This window comes from Hippoglossus stenolepis, chromosome 8 (assembly GCF_022539355.2).
Source record: "Hippoglossus stenolepis isolate QCI-W04-F060 chromosome 8, HSTE1.2, whole genome shotgun sequence".
NCBI lineage: Eukaryota > Metazoa > Chordata > Actinopteri > Pleuronectiformes > Pleuronectidae > Hippoglossus > Hippoglossus stenolepis.
The window spans coordinates 24161234-24180232 of NC_061490.1; the positions used below are offsets into that span (position 1 = coordinate 24161234).

An 18999-nucleotide genomic window follows, 5' to 3' on the forward strand; every position below is an offset into this window, starting at 1 on the left:
ACGGTTAGTATTCAGGTATTGTCAGTAAGGCAGAAATGACATTTGCACGAATGGTTTTAAATATCTATTCTTAATTTTCGTTTTTCACGAATCACGGCGCACTCCTGCGGGGTAAAAAAATTAAAGAATTTGAATTTGAATCTGAATCCTTATCGGTAAAAAATAACTGTGAAAGCAGGTGATTCGTTAAAAACAAGTCGCCTGCTGACGTCGTCAAGTTTAAATCTTTTAAATTTGCATCTTGGGCAGAAAAAAACTGTGAAAACACACCGGACGAAACCTACAGACCACAAAAGGTACTTTACAACAACCAAAAGAATCCGTGGTGACAAATAAAATCTATACATGTATTTACGTGAGGTTCCTCACTCCTGTTTGGCAGAACGTGACACATCTCAAACATCTCCGTCCGTTGCCCGTTGGGGGTTTTTTTTCTTCCTCTGAATGTTCTGGCGGTTTTCTCTCTGTGGAAGAGGCAGTGTTCTATGGCAATAAACGGTAGAAGTCACGTGTGCATATCATGCTGCACTAATATAGTGCAATGTAGTGCCTGAAACAAAGCGAAGGGTGGAGGGTGGAGGGGGGGGGCGGTCGCAGGCTTCTCCTCCCTCCTCCATCAGCATCGCACAGATCAGTTAATCCCACAGACGCCTCGGAATCAAGCGAAAAGAGGAAAAATAAGACCAAACGCCTCCTTTTGTTCGAGACTGCAAAAGAGATTTGAGTGAAAAACCCCAGTTGAGGATTTGCAAAAAGAGGAATCCAAAACCTATTCATGGAGATTTTCCTCCCCTCTCTCTCTCTCTGCCTCCCCCCCTCTCCCCCCCTCCCCCCCCCCGGTGACTTTTGGCAACGTACGAACCGTCAGTGCATCCTAAGCCTCCAGCGACTCAGCATTTTTAGGGACAAGCAGAAAAGCACTGGGGGTGGAGGGGGAGCTGAGGGGCTGTGCTGCTGCGTTCAGAGACGGCAGCAGGAAGCCGGGTTCCATCTCCGGCACCTGGCCAATCCGTTTTACCACCGAGACGTGCAGGGGGCAGAAAAAGGCATTTCACTGAACTCATGAAGGCTCTTGAGAAAGACAACAAGTCAAGAAGAACACACAGAAGAAGAGGAGGGGGAATGGTTAAACTCACTAGTGTCTCAGTTAAGAGGATTTGTGTAAGATCTCCGTTCTGTGACGTGTCCGTTCCAGCTGCAAACATCCATGTCCCTCAGTGTGGCGGCGTGATGAAGGTCGATGACGGGGGGGGGGCCCTCGGTGGAGCGTCTCCCAAGGGGGGGGGGGGCGGCTACATGTCCGTGTCCCCGTCGTAGGCGAGAGTCAGAGGTTTTAGTCGGTTGTTTTGTTGCCTCTGTCTCTGAGGCCTCTTTGGCTTTTTGCTGAGTGAACAGAACAAAACAGAGTCAGGAAGGAAATATTCTCATTTAAAAACCAAACTGTAAATTATAACATGTATGATTGTGAATCGTGTGAATGTGGATGAAATGATGTAAAAACGAGGTTCACATCACGTGATGAGCTGCAGCACCTTGAAAAACTGGAGAAGAGAGAAGAGCGAGAGTTTTCTGAAGGTAAATTACTCCTGAATCAAATATTAGTATTTTCCATTCAGGACTCGATCGTTAAAATTGAAGTTTTGACTGAAACGTCATATTTATTTATGTAAAAAGTTAATGTGAAGCTTCCCAACAGCCGCCGACCTTCAGAGAACGATGACCCCAGCAAAAGAAATCTGTAAATATTCTGTAATTTTGTCCTTTTTTGTCAATGAATTTCTCATGAAAAGCCGAAAACTAACAATTGACTTTGTCTTTAAACACTTGAACAACTTCTCAACTCTCTGACACCGTTCGAACAATTGAAGTTAAGATGTAAATTTCTAAAGACAAAATTTCCTTTTCTTATTTATTTATGTATTTTGACAATTACCTCACAAACGGAGCTCAGCACTGGGTTTTTTAGCAAATGAACTCAAACAGGAGTAAATGTGGGATTTTCAGGTGTTTAGCATTTATGGTGAAAGTGTGTATATGAATTATTGAAGTACAGGTCGATGGGTTGAACACAAACAAGGACACGTCTCCATCTAGAAGCATTAACAGGTTTTAGTGAGTTCATTTAGATGCAAACTCTTGGTTTTCCACAAGAGAAAAGCAACTTTCTAACTTGTGTACGTCTTTGATTCATGTCACAACATTATGAGGTGAATAATGTGTAGAATTGTTTATCCTCTCGAGAGTAACTGAGAAAGTAAAGCTGATATTTAGCTGTGGTTTCTTTCTCGTTTCATCCAATCCCAGTTTCCGGCTGCTCAGCCAACAGGACAGTCTTAATTACTTCTTCCAAACATGAGAAAACTTTTCCCACCAAACTTCGTCCCAAAGGCCGAGAACAGAGACGAGCGACGCGCCGCTCTCTCCGGAGAACCGAGACGTCTAAACAGGAATATTCTGGAGAGCCGGCAGAGATCAGATCAGAGGAACCTCGGGGGAGTTTCCTCTGGATAGTTTGTGTGATGAGCCGCTGACAGAATCTCAACAGAATCACATGAAACGTCAGCAAACGCTCCAAGAAGAGAAATCTGCTGCCACGAAAAATCGGCCGGAGTCTTTCATCCGCGGTTTGGCGAAGTTACTCATGTTCACAAATACTGACGGGAATATTACTGAGGCTTCGTTAGCAATGAATCTGCTGGTTTATCTCTCGAGTCATCAAGTCGTTGTTCTGTCTGTAAAGTTTCACAGAGCTGAAAGTGACATGTTGAATTAAACTTGTTTGTTTTGTCCAATAAACAGTAAAAAAAAACTACAAATATTAAGTTTAATAGCAAATGTTTCCTGTTGTTTGCTTAAAAAAAACACTTTTCTGTTGTTTGCCTTCAATTCTTTACTTTTAACTCGTAAAGCTCCTTGTAACTGTGTTTTTAAAAGTGCTCTATAAATAAAGTTTATACTAATTATTAAAAAAACAATCAATTAAAATAGTGGCTGATTAACGTCTATTTGTCTAAAACCTTCAGTTGCACATTCAAATCCAATTAATATGTTTGTACAATATTTTCTCTAATGGCTGAAAGCAGATAAATAAGATGATGATAATGAGCTTTAATGAAAAAACAAGATATGGAGGGGGCATTACTTCCTCTTTTGGCCACAAGAGGGCAGTGTGAGATCAGGAAAGCACCAGAGCCAGAAGGTTTAAATTTGAGGAACAGAATCAAATCCCTGCAGTGAAGTTCACACGTGTGTTGTCAAGATGTCCTCGTCTGTGACAACACAACAACAACACATCTATCACGTTTATATTGAACCATACAGCAACACAACGTGGGAACTAGTATTTAAACCAACACACTAAGGGACACTATGCTACGCTACTATGCTAATTCACTGTTTACACCTTCTTGTGAAAGGGACCAATCACCGACCTCTTTGCTCACGTGTGACACAAATAAAGTGACAGAGAAATATTAACGTTTTCTTGAGCTGCGTCTGATCATTAATTCATTATTCTCTAAATAAAACAGAGAAAAAGTTGTGATAAACATCTGTGAAGATTTTTAGAAGAAATGACTCAAAACATATTTTTGTTTATTGTGCGACGATGAGAGTAACTTTAACTTTGGTCTGAACTCGTCTGATCTTATTCTGACCCCAAAGATTAAATGAATATGGTTACAAATAAAATGTAAATGCTTAAATTTCTCTCTCAAAAAAAGACATAAGTCGTTGCAAAGAGTTAAATAAAAACACATATGGTAGTTTAGCTTTAAAACTGGAAACGGGTTTATAGGTAAGTGAACTTTAGGTGTTGAGGTGTTGATTGTCACAGCTTCATATTTCGTACATTCACACCAGAGAGATGTCGAACTCTTGGCAAAAAAAGCTAATAAACTTCCTTAAATTTCAAACGTGAATTTCCTTTGAGTAAAGGTTGTGTGTCCTCCGTGTTGCACAGCTTTAAATTCAACACTGACTGTAATAATTAGGTATTGAGATATGATGATGATTTGTCTGCTACTCTCTGTGTCGTTTTATTAAACGTGGATCCAGCTGTTGTGTCGTGAGCAAAAGAATCAGACATGGGTCACTTCTGAAAGACGCTATAAACAGGGAAATGAAAGGTCCAGATCCTCTCTAGTAATCCCGGCTGGTTCGTCCTCACCTGCACCTTCACTCAGCGAGTCAGGCAGGACATGTGACACCCTTCGGAGAGGTCAAAGGTCAGGGGCTGCAGGATGTGGAGGGACTGCAGGAACCCCCCCACATCCTCACGAGCTGCTGCTGCTCTGAGCCAGCTCTTGGCAATCGGGACAGGTGTAAATCATCTCATGTGCATTGTGGCCCACCCACACCGCCGTCCCGTTGGCGCCGGACTCCTGGGCCTTAAGAGAGCGATGCACCGTGGCACAGTAGCTGCTGCTCTCACACGGGGGGGGGGGATGGCGTGAAGGAAGCAAGAGAGAAACAAATGAAGACAAGACAGAAACTGTGGCGTGAGGCAGGGGAGGGGGGGGGACGCTGGACTCGGAGCAGGTGGAGAACATGAGGAGGGGTTGGTTTCATGAATGGTGGTGATGGTGGTGGTGGTGGTAAATAAGGGAGATTGAACTGGTCCACTCACCAAGCTAGGTATATCATAGACACTATGAATATGAGGAGCACAAAGGCTCCGGCTGCTACACCGTACACCCACATCTTCAGCTTCCCATCTGTGGAGGAGGAGGCTCGTCAGTGTCTCTCTTTGCTCGTCAACATGGAACCAACAACCATCAGAAAACTCAAACAATCATTTCTGGGAGAACATCGACGAACTGCTGCAGGAAAACACCCCCGAGATCATCATCATCGGGAAGAGAGAGCTTTTTTTTAAGAAGGTACCTGGTATTTATTTATTTATTGTAAATAGTGGACAACCTCCTGAGCAACAGCCCCCCCCGGTGGTCAGGATTGTCCTCTACAGATGCACATTAACGTTTAGAGTTAAAACATAGAATAAAGAAATCACTATTTGTGGCCGATGCTCCACCTTCGTCAGTTCTTTGACTTGTGAGGCAGAGAAACTTCCGTGTTTCTGATTATTATTTCTGGCACTTGACAGTAAAACATTTAATTATTTGTTGTTTTGTTTCCCAGAACTGTCGGCACTTCAGAATATAATTTATTTCTCCTCTCCTCTAAAATATCCACTTGATCCTCCACTTTCTTTGTTTTCTTCCACTGCCTCAATGAGAATCTGTGTTTTATCTGTACACTGTAAATCACGGGCTGTGTTATAAACCTTATTGTTTCTCTTTCTCAAAAAAAGGCAATAACACCATTTAAATCTTCCCATAATTTCATCTTTAACAGCATCAAACGTGCTGCAAAAACAAAAAAAAACTAGAAATGACAAGAGATAAACGATACGAGTGTCGGTGTTTGTTCCTGACAGACGTTAACTCAATCTGTTCTGCACTCACACATCCTCACTGCTCGCCTCGCTGTCGCGCTCCATCAGTCACAACTCGCTCCGTGCAGACGCAGCTTCACATGTTAATGCGGCGGCGGTTCACAGAAGGTTTCTTCACACGTGCGTTTGTGAAAAACACGTCTGATGCACAATCAAGACACTTTTTCCGACGCACAGTCGAGAGAACAGCAGTTTTTTTTAACCTGAAGTTAATTAAACTCATGTCAACACTAATTCCGCCTGAAAGCATTTAAACCACATTCTGCCGTTGACACGTGGAAACCTCTGGGGTTTATGTCTTAATGTCACTGGGAGGATTACAAGCTGCTGTGCAGGTTGAGGAAAATTCTACAAACTCTGGGTTTTTCTAAAACCTTTTCATTTCAGATAAACTTAAAAAAAAAAAAAAGAGACAGGCCGGACACTCAAAGAATACAGAAGCTGTTTTCTTCTTATCCAGAAGTTCAAGTGGAAACATTTTTTGAATAAAGTTCCTGACTTCAAACTTTTACATAAACCTGATTTAAAGTGGAAGCTTTAGAAAGTACGTGTGATGCTTTACTGACCAAAGCACTCTGTGTTTTTAAGACTATTTCTCAAGTCCCTGTTTTAGTTTGTTTATTTCTTCTTTTTGTCTGCTTCCTTCTGACTTCCTCCACATGTCTGACACATTGTCCTCTGGTGCTTTTTGGAATTAGGACTTGACAACTGTAAAAGAGCCGTTTCTGAAGAGGATCTTGACGCAGGGTTAGTTCTCCACAGTATGAGAGTAAAGAGACTCAAGTTAACAGCAACAACACACATCTTCAACAATTCTTTACATCTGGAAACCAGTGTGGTTTTATCCTCTAACCTGGTCCGTAGGGCTGCAGGTACCAGGTCCGGCCCGTGCGTCCGGGCTGGGTGGCGCTGGGCTGGGTGGGGTTAATGGCACGGCTGGTCTTCACGTCGCCCTTCTTGTCCCCCGCCGTGGGGATCTCCAGGACTGGGATGGGGGCGCACTGGTCCAGCTGCCCAGTGGGCGACAGCACCTCTGTGAAGCCCTCCTCGCACATGCAGATGCCGGCCTGCAGGGGGAAGCACACAACCATGTTTGATTTTGAGGTGCAGTTCCAGGAAGTGCTCGGCAGGGGCCTGGATGGAGGGGAGGGGTGGGGGGGCTTTTGGAAGAAGGTGTGGATGTTTGAACAGGAGGGTGACGACCTGTTACTGTTCGGTCACATGTTTTAAACCTCAGGTCCGTGCACAGCAGCACACGTCTCTTATCTCGTCCTGTTGGCCTCATTCCCACAAACTGTATCTTCTACAAATGTCTGTTTCCAAATTCAGTTCCAGAAACAAAATTAACCTGTGCTCGTTTGTCCTTATTTACCCTGCGCACAATGTTACACACGGGTACTTGAGATCTCATGAATCGAATCTGCAGCTCCAGCTGAGGATCCAATGCCTTGCTCAAGAGCATGCTAACAGTAATGAAGGAGAGGTAAAGGTTGCGTTTATGTTTTAGAAAGGCGTTGATTCCTTTTTGAGGATGTAGATGTTGGTGCTGTTGAACTGTATAAACCTTGTACTAGATATGTAACTGTTATATTTATACTACAGTACTCGATATAACGAGGAGGTGGATACTAACTTTTAAACACTTAAGAATAGAACAATATAATTCAACAACTACACAAACTGCAGCCTTTAAAATGATCATACAGTTGAATCGACACTTCTCTAAAATCATAACATTACTAATATCATTCAGTAGATTCCATACCTCCACCAAGACAGGGTTCTAGCTCTATTTGTTCCATACAGTGGCTGAGAAAAGCAGATTAAACCATATTTAAATCTGCTAGATAGAGATTTCAGTCTTCTAAATGTACCTGATTTCAGATCAGATCCATACAGTTCCATCCTTTTCAACAAATTTCATGGAAATTTCCGACAAACAAACCAACAAACCCACTAAGGGATGGAACCATAACCTCCTCGGCTGAAGTAATAACTGTACTGAAGGTAGGGTTCATAACAGGGCTGCTGTATTACGTTAGCTTTAGCCGGGTGTACCTAATAAACTGAGCCTGGATTTATCTGCAGATTTAACAGTGACCTCAGAAGGCCGCTCCTCATCAGATCCTCCTGACCTGCTTATTCCGTGGTTATGATACGACGGAACCACGCAGCCGATAAACCAGCCGCCGCTGCTGCTGAATCCAAATTTTACTTTCAAAACAAAACCAAAATGCGATTACAATTGATGAACTTTGAGATGAACCATCTGCTGCGTGAAACAACAGGTATTTACCCTGGTTCTGATGCGGCACATTTGAGTGACACTTCAGAGAAACAAGCCTCACATCTGCGAGCTGCCGTCATTTCATTCCCTGCTGCATTCAAATTCAATTCTGGCGACCGTGTGTCACAGCGAGTCCAGAGGCTGCCACTCATCCACAGGACCTGCGCTCTCAGGTTTATGTTTTTTTTTTATTATTGTTCCTTTCTGTTTATTGAGTTTTCATGATGTGTTTTTCGTCCCCAGCCCCGATTCTCCTCTGCAGTATTTTTCTCTGTGTTCCTTTAAATTGTTGATATGAGAACAGAGAGGCGCTTACCTCGCTGCAGAAGGACCTGGGCAGGAGACAGGGGGGGTCACAGGAGCTGTTGGTCGTCGGAGGGTTCACGGGAGGACAACCTCCTGCGGGGGGGAAACACAATAAAAGCCAAATAGGTCTCATGTTTTTTAAAAGGAGCACAGTGAACATCACCATCTGTGTGTGTCTGCAGAGCCACTGTGCTGCTGCTACTTCAAAACAAGACAACCAACAGTTCTCATATTTAACCGTCTGTCATTATTTTATATTTTTGTTTTTCTTTCACTGCGTCAATTCTCCCGCATTATTTCCACTTTCTTTTGATCTATTCTTGTCCTGTTTTTTAAATGTGCTGTATAAATAAATCTGACTGATTAATACACACTCCTGCGTTTATCTGCACCTATGAGTCCGTGTGGCTGAGGTTTATTTTTAAAACACGTGTTCATGTTTTAATTCTTCACGGCGCCCGTCGCCCACAACCTTTGCTTCTCATAGCGAGAAAGTCTGTTGGTTTTCGGAGGAGTTTGTTATATCTCTGACATTCTGTGTAAATAATACCACCTACACACGACTGAAGAAATGGGGTTTAGACTTTGTGTTGAGCTGCTGGAACCTCTCACTTTCTCACTGTAGAGATAACTTAAGCAACGCTGAATTATCACGAGGTCAAAATGCTGTTTATTTCAACAACTTGTCACCAGTTCTGCAGCTTGTTCGACCAGTCGAGAGGATTTTATCCAGTTTTGAAGGCTTGTTAGAGCTGAAGTTATTAGTTCATTAATAGATCGAAACATTTTTAGCGATGGATTAGTCATTTAAGACAATTCTCATTCTTCAAATACCAGTTCCAAATGCTTGGTTGCTGGTTTTCTTAGTCTTCTGTAGCATTTAACATAATTTATGACTGTATCGTTCGTCAGACAAAAAAACAGCAATATTTGAATATGTAAACTTGGGCTTTGGAAAGATTTAATGATAATTTTTTACTATTTACTTCAAGGAAACAACAGCACAAGAATCATTATTGAATAAAATGGTTAAGTAGTCCAGTTATTCACATGAAAAAAGAGTCAGTTTTAAGATAATTTTGTTTTTTGTCCTAACAGATTTATTTCAAGACCAAAGTTAGTGAACCCCTGAAGCACAGAAACAAACTCCCGTGGACTCAAGTAAGTTTACAGAAACCCAAGTTAACCAAAAGTTACTCCCTGGCAGGAGTTCCTCACCGGTGACGCTGAGTCCGTCCGAGCGCTGACACCAGATGAGCGGGCGGGTGGAGTTAGGACGGACGCTGCTGAGCCACTTGTACTCGTAACATTCGCCCCCTGAAATCAAAACGGTAAGACAGTCATCACCTATCGAGACGGTGCGGTGGGAACCTGCAGTAATGACCATTAATCAAACGAACGGCGGATTAATAAAGCAGCTGCTAAGTTATGGTTTTCTAATAGGCCCCTGTCATATAACATCACTATCAGTGTGTCTTCACACACGGGTCCACTGCGATGTTTTAATCTTCGGTAAGAGCTTTTGCTCGATGACTTTCTATCAATGCTATTATGACTTTATCAATATTTCCATCAGGGCAGTAAATGAGCATATTTCCCCGTGGAGTCCCGTGTAACCAATCATCAGTCCAGCCCGTTCTCCCAGCGCAAATTAACAGTTTAACCTTGAACAAAGGACGGATCTCTCCTCCACAGGCCCGGGTACTGTATCGCGGCTCCACTCGATGGCACGGCTCTATCTGCAGCTTTCCACGGGACGATTTGTCTGCGGCTGAGACAACGTCTCCCTTTATGTTCTCATTTCTTAGCCGTCTCTCCCTGAGATACAGCGGAGGTCGTTTTTCAGACATGTTATCAGTGAATCACTCACTTCGGGCCTGGACTTCCCACCGTCTCTTAGCAGCAGATTGGAGTTTTACTGCTGTAGATACACTCCTCAGAGGGAAAGGGGAAGTAATGTAAAAAAAATAAAAGAATCCCAGGTTTTTATCCCCTGGCGTATGATGCAGAGCGATCAGTGCGTCCATCCATCCTCCCGTCTGTGATCATTCCATTTCCAGAGCACAACCCATAAAAAACATTTGGATTTTTTTGGGGGGGAGTTTATTGAAGCGGTGCCTTCTTGATATTTTGGGTTTGCCGGGGGACACGTCTCTCCTGATGACTCATGTTAAAACATAACAGACGCTCTCTGTAAAAGGCTAAAAGAGGAAAAAGCTGATTTGTTGCCTGTTAACTGAGAAAATGTCATTATACAGCACTTTTACAACAAAGTGGTTTACAGTGGAAGTGAGGCCCGGACATCATCAGTGTCTGGATCAACCTGACCCGGAGAGGCCAGGGATCAAATGACCTCTTCTCTCGAGCGTCAAACAACACGAGTCCAAGGTCACGGGTGAATGTACAAAGTTTTCTCCATGAAAACACCAGGTTCCATTTTGAGCTTCTCATCATGTGATCATTGGAGCTCAGAGGATCATCGACCTGTTGGTCTCTACGTTCACAAAGTGGAATCTCAACTATTATGTGATGGGTTGCTTTAAAACAGTCATGTCCCTATACAGCATTAATGGAACAATAAGTAATCCTCTTCCTCATCTAGCGCCACCATCAGGTCAAATTGTTCATTAGTCAAAGTCTTTAATTTATGACAAAACACCTGATGATAGAAGGTAGAAGTGAATATTTTAATTTTAATTATAACAACCAGTCTGACAGAGGTTAAACATGGTTTCACAACTGTTCCTGGTCTCTCTCCTCCTCTCTCTCTCTTCTCTCTCTCCTCTCTCTCTCTCTCTCCCCTCTTCTCTTCTCTCTCTCTTCTCTCTCCTCCTCTCTCTCCCCCTCTCTCTCTCTTCTCTCTTCTCTCTCTCTCTCTTCTCTCTCTCTTCTCTCTCCCCTCTCTCTCTCTCTCTCTCTTCTCTCTCCCCTCTCTCTCTCTCTTCTCTCTCCCCCTCTCTCTCTCTCTTCTCTCTCCCCCTCTCTCTTCTCTCTCTCTTCTCTCTCTCCTCTTCTCTTCTCTCTCCCCCTCTCTCTCTCTCTCTCTCTTCTCTCTCCTCCTCTCTCTCTCTTCTCTCTCCCCTCTCTCTCTCTCTCTCTTCTCTCCCCTCTTCACCTCTTTCCTCCTCTCATCCCAGCCGGTCGAGGCAGATGTCTTCACACCGACTCTGGTTCCAGAGGTTTCTTCCAGTAACGAGGTTGTTTTTTCTCTCCAGTTGCCAAAGTGCAGCTCATTGTTGGAACTGTTGAGTTTCTCTATAACTTTTATAACCCCTGTGTTTGTGGTAACCTGCTAAATGACTGTTCTACTCCTCTTTGAGCTCAGCTTTGGTCTCCTCATGTTCAGCTTCAAACCACAGCCACTTCCACACATCCACAGATTCTACATTTCTTCCCTGACCTCAGTGCTGCGTGCAGAACTAAACCAGTAGTATCAGTCTGTGTGCTGCTGTTTTTCAGTTTACTGTAGATTCAAAGCATGGTAAGAATTATTATACAGTAAAATGTGCAACTGGGACACAGATCTGGTTTTGTTTTTCTCACATCAAACCGTTCCCTCCCTCCCTCCGTCCCGCTCTCTCTTTCTCCGTCACGGCCCCCCTCCCCCCTTCCCCTGCCTCCACTCTCTCTTCTTCCTCCGCCTCGCTGGTCTTGGCTGGGCCGCTCCCCCGGTGCCTTGAGTGATGCTGTGAAACCAGGTCAGGCTGGTGAAGACGGCTCTGAGGCTGTGTACAGTGGAGCCAGGGAGGGAGGAGAGGAGAGGAGGAGTGGGAGGCGAGGGAGCGAGGAGGGGATGGGAGGGGGCTGCTGTACAGACTCTGCCTATGGCTCCGATGTGTGTTGAGCTTTGGTGGTGGTGGTGGTGAATCACAACCCACACTGCACCTAATGGGTGATTAGCTCGCCTGGGGAGCTGCAGGGATCACAACAGTAAATGAGCGCGTGGGATTCCTCCGTTTGGAGACTTCACTCGAGAAATCCCATCTGGGGAAGCACCGATTGACCCAGAGAGGAAACGCGGAGTGATGGTGGCAGCGCTTCACTTCCTCCTCAGTCGTGTTTTGGTCCGGGTACCAGGGTGGCTCAGTTGTTTGTGCTGTCACCTCCAAGCAAGTAAAATCCTTATCTGACTCCTGTCGCCGATCCCTCTCCCTCTACAATCTCAGCACGTCTTTCTTCTCTGTGGGTTTCCAGTTTGCTCCGACAGGCCTAATGTGAAAGCTCAGATGGATAGAAGGCTAAACAGCCTGCAGGTACAGCCCTGAATGTAAGTGTCCGTCTGTGTTAGCACTCTGATGCACTGACAAGCAGTCCATCGTGCTCCCCTGCCCAGAACAAACCCGCACTGACCTCACTTCTCCATCATCGAGCTGATTAGGAATTCTTAGGGCGGAAAATTCTAATCAATCAAAGTTTGGAGCTGTCTTCTCATTTGCATGTAATAAAAAGTTTTTTAGCTCGGGGAGTTTTCATTGCGTTCAACTTGTCAAACTCTCCGACAGTGAGAAAAAGTTGACGCTGCCACTCACCGGTGCAGGGCTGGGACTCCCACGCCTGGTCCGGGCACAGCTGCAGGTTCTCGGGCTCCTGGGCCAGAACGGCCCGCGAGCGAACCTGAACCGAGCCGAAGTCCACGCCTGCATCTTTGACGCAGATGCTCACGCACGAGCTCCAGTCCGACCACTCCATCAGGTAACACTCACCTGCGGCAGAGAGCAGACACATGCGTCATCAGGACTGTGAATGTGTGGGGGGGGGGTTTACATCCGAGAGCCTTTCACTGAAAATCTGTGGCTCTTAAAACGTCTCAGCAGAAGACGTCAGAAAGACATTACATTCAACCAGTTAATTAAAAAAATGTAATTGAAAGACTAATGAATAATTAAAGAACTGTTAGTTGCAGCTCTAGTGAACAGAAATCCCATTATGGAGAAGTTATTTTATACAAATCTTGATTTCAAATTAATATTTTATACCTTACAAAACAAAATAATAATATTTTCTCCGTGAAAATCAATTTCAAAATGATGATTACATGAATGAAAAGGTTGCAAAAGAAGAAGCTGTTTCCTAAAAAAATGGGAAAAGCCTTTTAGTACGGTCCAAATAAAGAAGGTAGAAATCAAAACAGCAGACAAATTACACATCTTTCATCTTTTCAGTGTACCACAACTACTTCTGTCCCTGAGTCAATTCACAAATCTTTTATTTCCTGTAAGACGAAGTGCAGCCTCAGAGCCTCGGAGCCTCGGAGCCTCGGAGCCTCGGAGCCTCAGAGCCTCAGAGCCTCGGAGCCTCGGAGCCTCGGAGCCTCAGGCAGCACTTCTGCCTCTGGAGTCTAAAGACTAACATGTGACCAGCTCGTGGCCGTCAGGTTCCTTTCTGCTGTGCAAAGACCTGAGACACTCAGGCTGATGGGAATGGTTTTTATCTCTGATTTCACATCTCGATTTACGAGCCTGGATGTGTTTGATTTCATCCTCCATCTCTTGCACTTCCTGCTCGTTTGAAGGGGGCTGAGCCGGAAGACAAAGATTTCCACTTTATATTTTGTACTCGTTTTCAATTGGGTTTTATTTTATTATTTTATGTTTGATTTACCAGTCGATCTACGTTCTGACCCTCGTGTTTGATCATGGGTTCGGTGTCCTGACCCAGAGAATAAGATCCCGGATACAAGCAGCTGAATTGAGTTTCCTCCGTAGGGTGTCAGGGCTCAGTCTTGAACTCGAATAGCCGGAGAGAGTTTGGACTGAAGAGCTTCATTTGGAGGTTTCCTGGTTTTCCTTTCTAAACCAGGGTTAACCCAGAACTCCCTGGATGCATTACACCTATATCTGTCCTGCAGGGACGTCTGGAATATCATGCAACCGCAACCAGGGCTCAAGTACATGGAAGAAAATGGATGCATGATGGATGGGTAGATGCTGAACAAGCGTATTTATGCTATGCAAAGAAATATCTGTAGTGCGGCTGCAGTAGGGGGGGGTGGGGGTCCCTGGTGGAAATCAGATCTTTAACTGTGGCAGTTTAATCTGGGTGAGAGGTTTGGGGGTTGGAAACACATTTACATATGGCATCATGTGACGTCGGAGGTGCTTTGAAGAGTTGCAGGAGGAGGAAGGTGTTTCAGGCTGTGTTGGTTTTGATCACAGCTGATAACTGCAGCTCATCAAGCAGCGGGGGAAATAGAACACAGGTCAAGGGTGGCAGTGCATGAAAGTGTGTGTGTGTGTGTGTGTGTGTGTGTGCGTGCGGATGCAACCTGCCAAAACTCCCAAGCTGTCCCCTCCCTGCACTAACAGCCCTTGAATTTCCTCCCAAATCACACTGCGCTACCTCCTAGCAGAGAAAACAGTCTGTGCTTTTGATTGCTGTTTGATACTTCAGTGCTCCTGCAGTTTGGCAAAAGGGGGCCGGTCTGACTTGTTATCTAGGGCAACGTTTCTCAGTGTTTTCCATCTCAGGGACCAGCAGACTTCTGATGAGATTTTTTTTTTTTTTCCCTCCTCCCTCTCCAAAATGAGAAATCTGCCAGTGGATAGAAAGGCCACACACTCCTAAAATATAAAACGAGTTCAAACTGTGTTACTTTGGAATAAACGAGTCGTGGGTTGAAGATTGAACAACGGTCTTCCTCTTCTATATTTTCGTGAGACTGAACGATGAAGCACATCGGCGATGAACCAAAATAGATACAAGGGGATTTTAGAAATGAACTCCACATTTGTATTTTGTCTTTTGGCAGAAGTGAGGAACAATAATCCCCCCCTTCAGGGACAGCTCACACGGAAAATAACAGATTTAAATTTAAGTGGCACAGTGTGAAAACACGCTCTCGCTATCAGGCTTAATCACAGAGGGAAGTGGAGCCTCAACCTCCCGTCTCCTCTCGTTGAAATGTTGTAGATATTTAACCTTATTTAGTCCGACAGCTGTCGACCAGAGCTCTGCACGGAAATCTGCTTAAAAACCAGCAGCTGACGAGCCGCCGCCAAAAAACCTGACAACTCATCTGTGATCTGAATGTGAAGGACTCGTCCAGGAGTCGAACCCAGGACCTCACACACCTTGAGCAAGAATCATACCCATAGACCAACAAGCCACACAGGTCAATCAACGAGGGGTCCATAGGTAAACTTGGCTCATTGGGTCAAGACGGCAGGATTCGTATCTGGGGCATTTTGGCTTCATTTCTGAGCAGAGGCAGGAAGTGCAGACATGTCGTCCATCTTTGTTTTTCCGTCTATGGTGTAAAAGTGTTTCTGTTAAAGAGAGAAACTTTGGTGACTGTGAAATTAATATATTGTTGTAGGGATTGTGATCCTTTATATCTTTAAATAAGATATAAAGTCCTTCACTGCTGTTTGGATAAATAATGCATTTACATTGAGTTGAGCGACTCCTCTGGTCTATTAATCAATGATGCTGAGCAGAACATAGTGAATTCATATGGAATTGTGATGGATCGTGACTTTAAAGCCAGGACGCTGTCCACGAAGCAGCAGAGAGCCCACTGGTCTCCTGAGTCTGAGGACGGATGCGTTTGAAGGAGGATGGAGATGGAGGAGATGACGCCTGTCTGTCAACTCAGGGGAAAATCTGATGTGCTCCAGATTTTAAAATTCTTTTTGTTCTTACGTGGAGAAAGAAGAAGTAAGACTCAGACTTTTACTTTGTTAACAAGACTGGAATAAACCTTGAAAGGTCTTGTAGTAAATGGATGACAATTAAAAAGTGTCTTTCTAGTTTTCTTTTCATCTTCTTCAGTCCTCTAAGTAGGCAGGATTTTTTCATTTACTTTTCTGCATTAATTCTTGAAATAATATTACAAAAATGTTGAAAAAACCAAATCTGCACACTCATAGATATCAGTCCTATAAATGTGCTGATCTTTTTCATCAAGATCCATGAATTATTTTCTGGGAATTCAGTTAAAATATCCCAAAAAAATGACAACGATCGCAGACTGTGGAATAAAAGTTCCCGGATCCAACCACTTAATCAAATCTGCTGCGAACGTTAACGAGTTCTTTCTTGGCCCCTCCTTCCTCAGAGTCGCAACAAAATTGGTTTTGGTAGTTTTTGGGTGATCCGTCTTGGGGACAGCGAATAAATCATAACCCGCAGCTTTGAGAGTATTTATCACGAGAGCGTTGGAAACCGTTCGGTCTTAAGACGAAGTCAAGCACATTGAGACGTGTGGATTGATTTCACTTTATTGATCCCGAACTGGGAAAGGTAAAGACTCGTCCTGTCAATCAAAAGAAGACGTCCATAGGCTTCATCTTCCCCTTTGACAATAAAGACGGAGGACGTGTGTCTCTGCTTCCTCCCACGAGAAATGAAACCAAACCAGCGACGTGAACTGCATCATGTACATCACAGCAGATGTCCGGCTCAGCATAGAGACCGAAGCACTCATCCTGTGCAGGTCAGTGGTGAAGCGACGCTGCCAGGTTTCAGGGTTTGTTTCCCACTGGGGTTACCCGTGCTGAAAATGTGTGCACACATGGCTCACTAACAAGCTCTGGGTGGCGGGGAAATCCACAACATGGCACAACGGTATCAGGCTCATGATTATTTATGAAAATTCTTAGTGGCACACATCACAACACGGGTTAAAATAATGTAAAAAAAATATATACACACACCTAATTATGACCTGGAAGTCAATTAACTGTTTTCTAAAACCTAATCTCACAGTGAGACAAGTACTTTGCATCTTATGAGTTTGTAAAGTGGCTTTAAGATTACAAGGAATGTAATTAACGCTCTGTTTATGCAGCTAAATGTTGCTAACACAGGTTTATTTCCTCAGCCGCGGAGAAGTTGATTAGCTGATATTATATTTTCTGAGGTTACAGGTTCATGTTGGAAAACGAACGGATGAGTTGAGGCAAACGTCAGCAGCTTCCTCCCGCTCGCTAAGTCAGGCAAACCTACTCACTTACTTTTGCAACGTTAAAAGTGAAAAGATCATGTTTGGAAATAGGAACAAGAAGCTAAACAGATTTATGTTAAATTAAATTACAGTCTGATCCTATGTTAACGAACTCTTCACTCAAGTATAAGAACAAAATGACTCATTCTGACTTCTGATGTCAGACATTTTAATTGATTGGCGTCTACGCTTCACGAGTATTTGTTGAAAACGCAGTTCGATTGGCTGGCGTCTGCACCGCTGCCTGGAAAGATAAGCTTCTCTCAACTCCTACCGCTAAGCGAAGCAAATGACCCACAATGCACCTTGGCAACACATGACCACACTCAAAGGGAACAAGCAGCGTTTCTGTGGAAGCCGAGTGCTCAGTCACAGATTCTACAGAACGCTGAGCTGCACGTCGTTTCCCAGGAGCCGTGCTGAGTGTCAATAAGCGTGAAAATGTGTTTCCATTCGTACGAGTGGTGAACGGCTGCATCAAATCTACGCTTTACTTTCATTTACACACAGAGTTTGTTATTCAGTGAGGTTGTGTCTCCGTTTACTGTCCTGTCTGTCTTAAAGAGCCCGCAGGGGTTTTTGTTATCGCACCCAAACATACTATTGATTGTGCCTCTTTTTCTCTGCTGTTTTATCCCAGTCTGTGTGTGTGTGTGTGTGTGTGTGTGTGTGTGTGTGTGTGTGTGTGTGTGTTAATCACCCTGCTCCTGTGTTTCTTCACTGCACAAGTGGAATAAATTGAATTGTAGGGGTCAGAGCTTTCATATGGTTTCACCTCCCTCAGTCTATTTCACTGAGCGGGCATGTGGTCCAAACGGTCTGTGGGTTCAGCATGAAACAGAAAATGGTTCCTGACAGCGTCGCGCCTCCGACTTGTTCGGGAGCTTCAGCAAACCGAACCTAACAGTGTTCGCCGGTGGGAGATCGTCTTGTGTTTTACTCTGTTTGTGAAAAGAAGCTGCAGACTTTTACAGGATCTCAGCTGCTGTGATGTGAGACGGACACGGACGCACACGTGCACAGAGGACGGCTTCGTTTAACTCAGATCAAACTCTCTAAAAAACACAGATTGTTGCCGTTTGAAATCCTCCTCCACTCAACTTCCATATTATTATATTTACATATTTATGGATTCTAGAGAGATTTGAATAAAGGCGAAGGAGATATAATTCAAAGGATTGTAACACAGCTGAACCTTTTTTTGTGAAAAACAAGAAATCAAAGGTAAATTATATTTCTCATCTCATTTGCATATTTTCTTTATCAGAAAGAAAAGTCTGCAGATGGAGGCTTGAGTCCTACAGCAGCTCCCAAAAAGTTATTAAATTCAACTCCCTCTCTTTTGGTTCCTGGGCCCTGATGTGCGTGGACATTGTAGACTTGGAGTTGGTGGATTGCTCGAGTTCCTGCAGAGAGGGGATCAGTCGTAGAAGCTCAGAGCTCACGCTCAATGAACCTCAAGGACGTTTTGCAGAGGGTAGGTGGCCTGGATCTGGGGATGGAGGCAGCAGATTCGTTTTGTTACCTTCACCAAGGAGGTTACCACTGTCTTTTGATGAATATGCAAATAACTACTGGGCAGATTTTCATGACACAGAAGGATGCAGTCGGAGAGGAATCCATTAAGGTGTGGTGCATTGTGGTCCAAATCCCAAACCATGAATATGGACAACTATCAGGTAAACTGGAACTAAACTGACCAGAATATGAGACGATAATCTGCAGAAAGACGACAGCGGAACATCTGTTGTGATTTTAAACCACTTAAAGACGGTAGAGACACTCTCTGTGTTTCTGCCAGCAATGAAACACGGGGAGCTTCCAGTAAATTAGATTCACACAAAACAGCACAGCTACACAAAGCATCTGCCTTAATGCGGCCACTTTATTCTGCCTCCAGGTTGAGCTCCTACATCTGATTGCAGAGGTCACGAACAGATGGCGAGTGGTACTGCTAAGAGGTAATGCAGTCCAACCCTGTAAGAGCAGTGTTTTATGATATAAATC

The 18999-nt window shown here is 44.1% G+C and overlaps 1 protein-coding gene across 7 annotated transcripts in view; it reads right to left on the reverse strand.

The window, feature by feature from the left end:
- Positions 1-1038: 1038 nt before the first annotated feature.
- The window catches only part of LOC118113792 (thrombospondin type-1 domain-containing protein 7A), a 119830-nt gene continuing 101869 nt past the window's right edge, over positions 1039-18999 (reverse strand). For 4 of the 7 annotated variants that reach the window (XM_047340941.1, XM_047340938.1, XM_047340939.1 and 1 more), the window contains 6 exons: positions 12578-12751; positions 9267-9365; positions 8059-8141; positions 6309-6522; positions 4628-4715; positions 4169-4422 (listed from right to left, as the gene is read on the reverse strand). In XM_047340941.1, the coding sequence (XP_047196897.1) occupies positions 4275-4422; positions 4628-4715; positions 6309-6522; positions 8059-8141; positions 9267-9365; positions 12578-12751 (806 nt within the window). In that variant the 3' untranslated portion in view covers positions 4169-4274. Of the gene's footprint in view, positions 1384-4168; positions 4423-4627; positions 4716-6308; positions 6523-8058; positions 8142-9266; positions 9366-12577; positions 12752-18999 lie in introns of those variants that run through there. The other 3 variants (XM_035163795.2, XM_047340940.1, XM_035163794.2) reach the window with 1 other exon arrangement.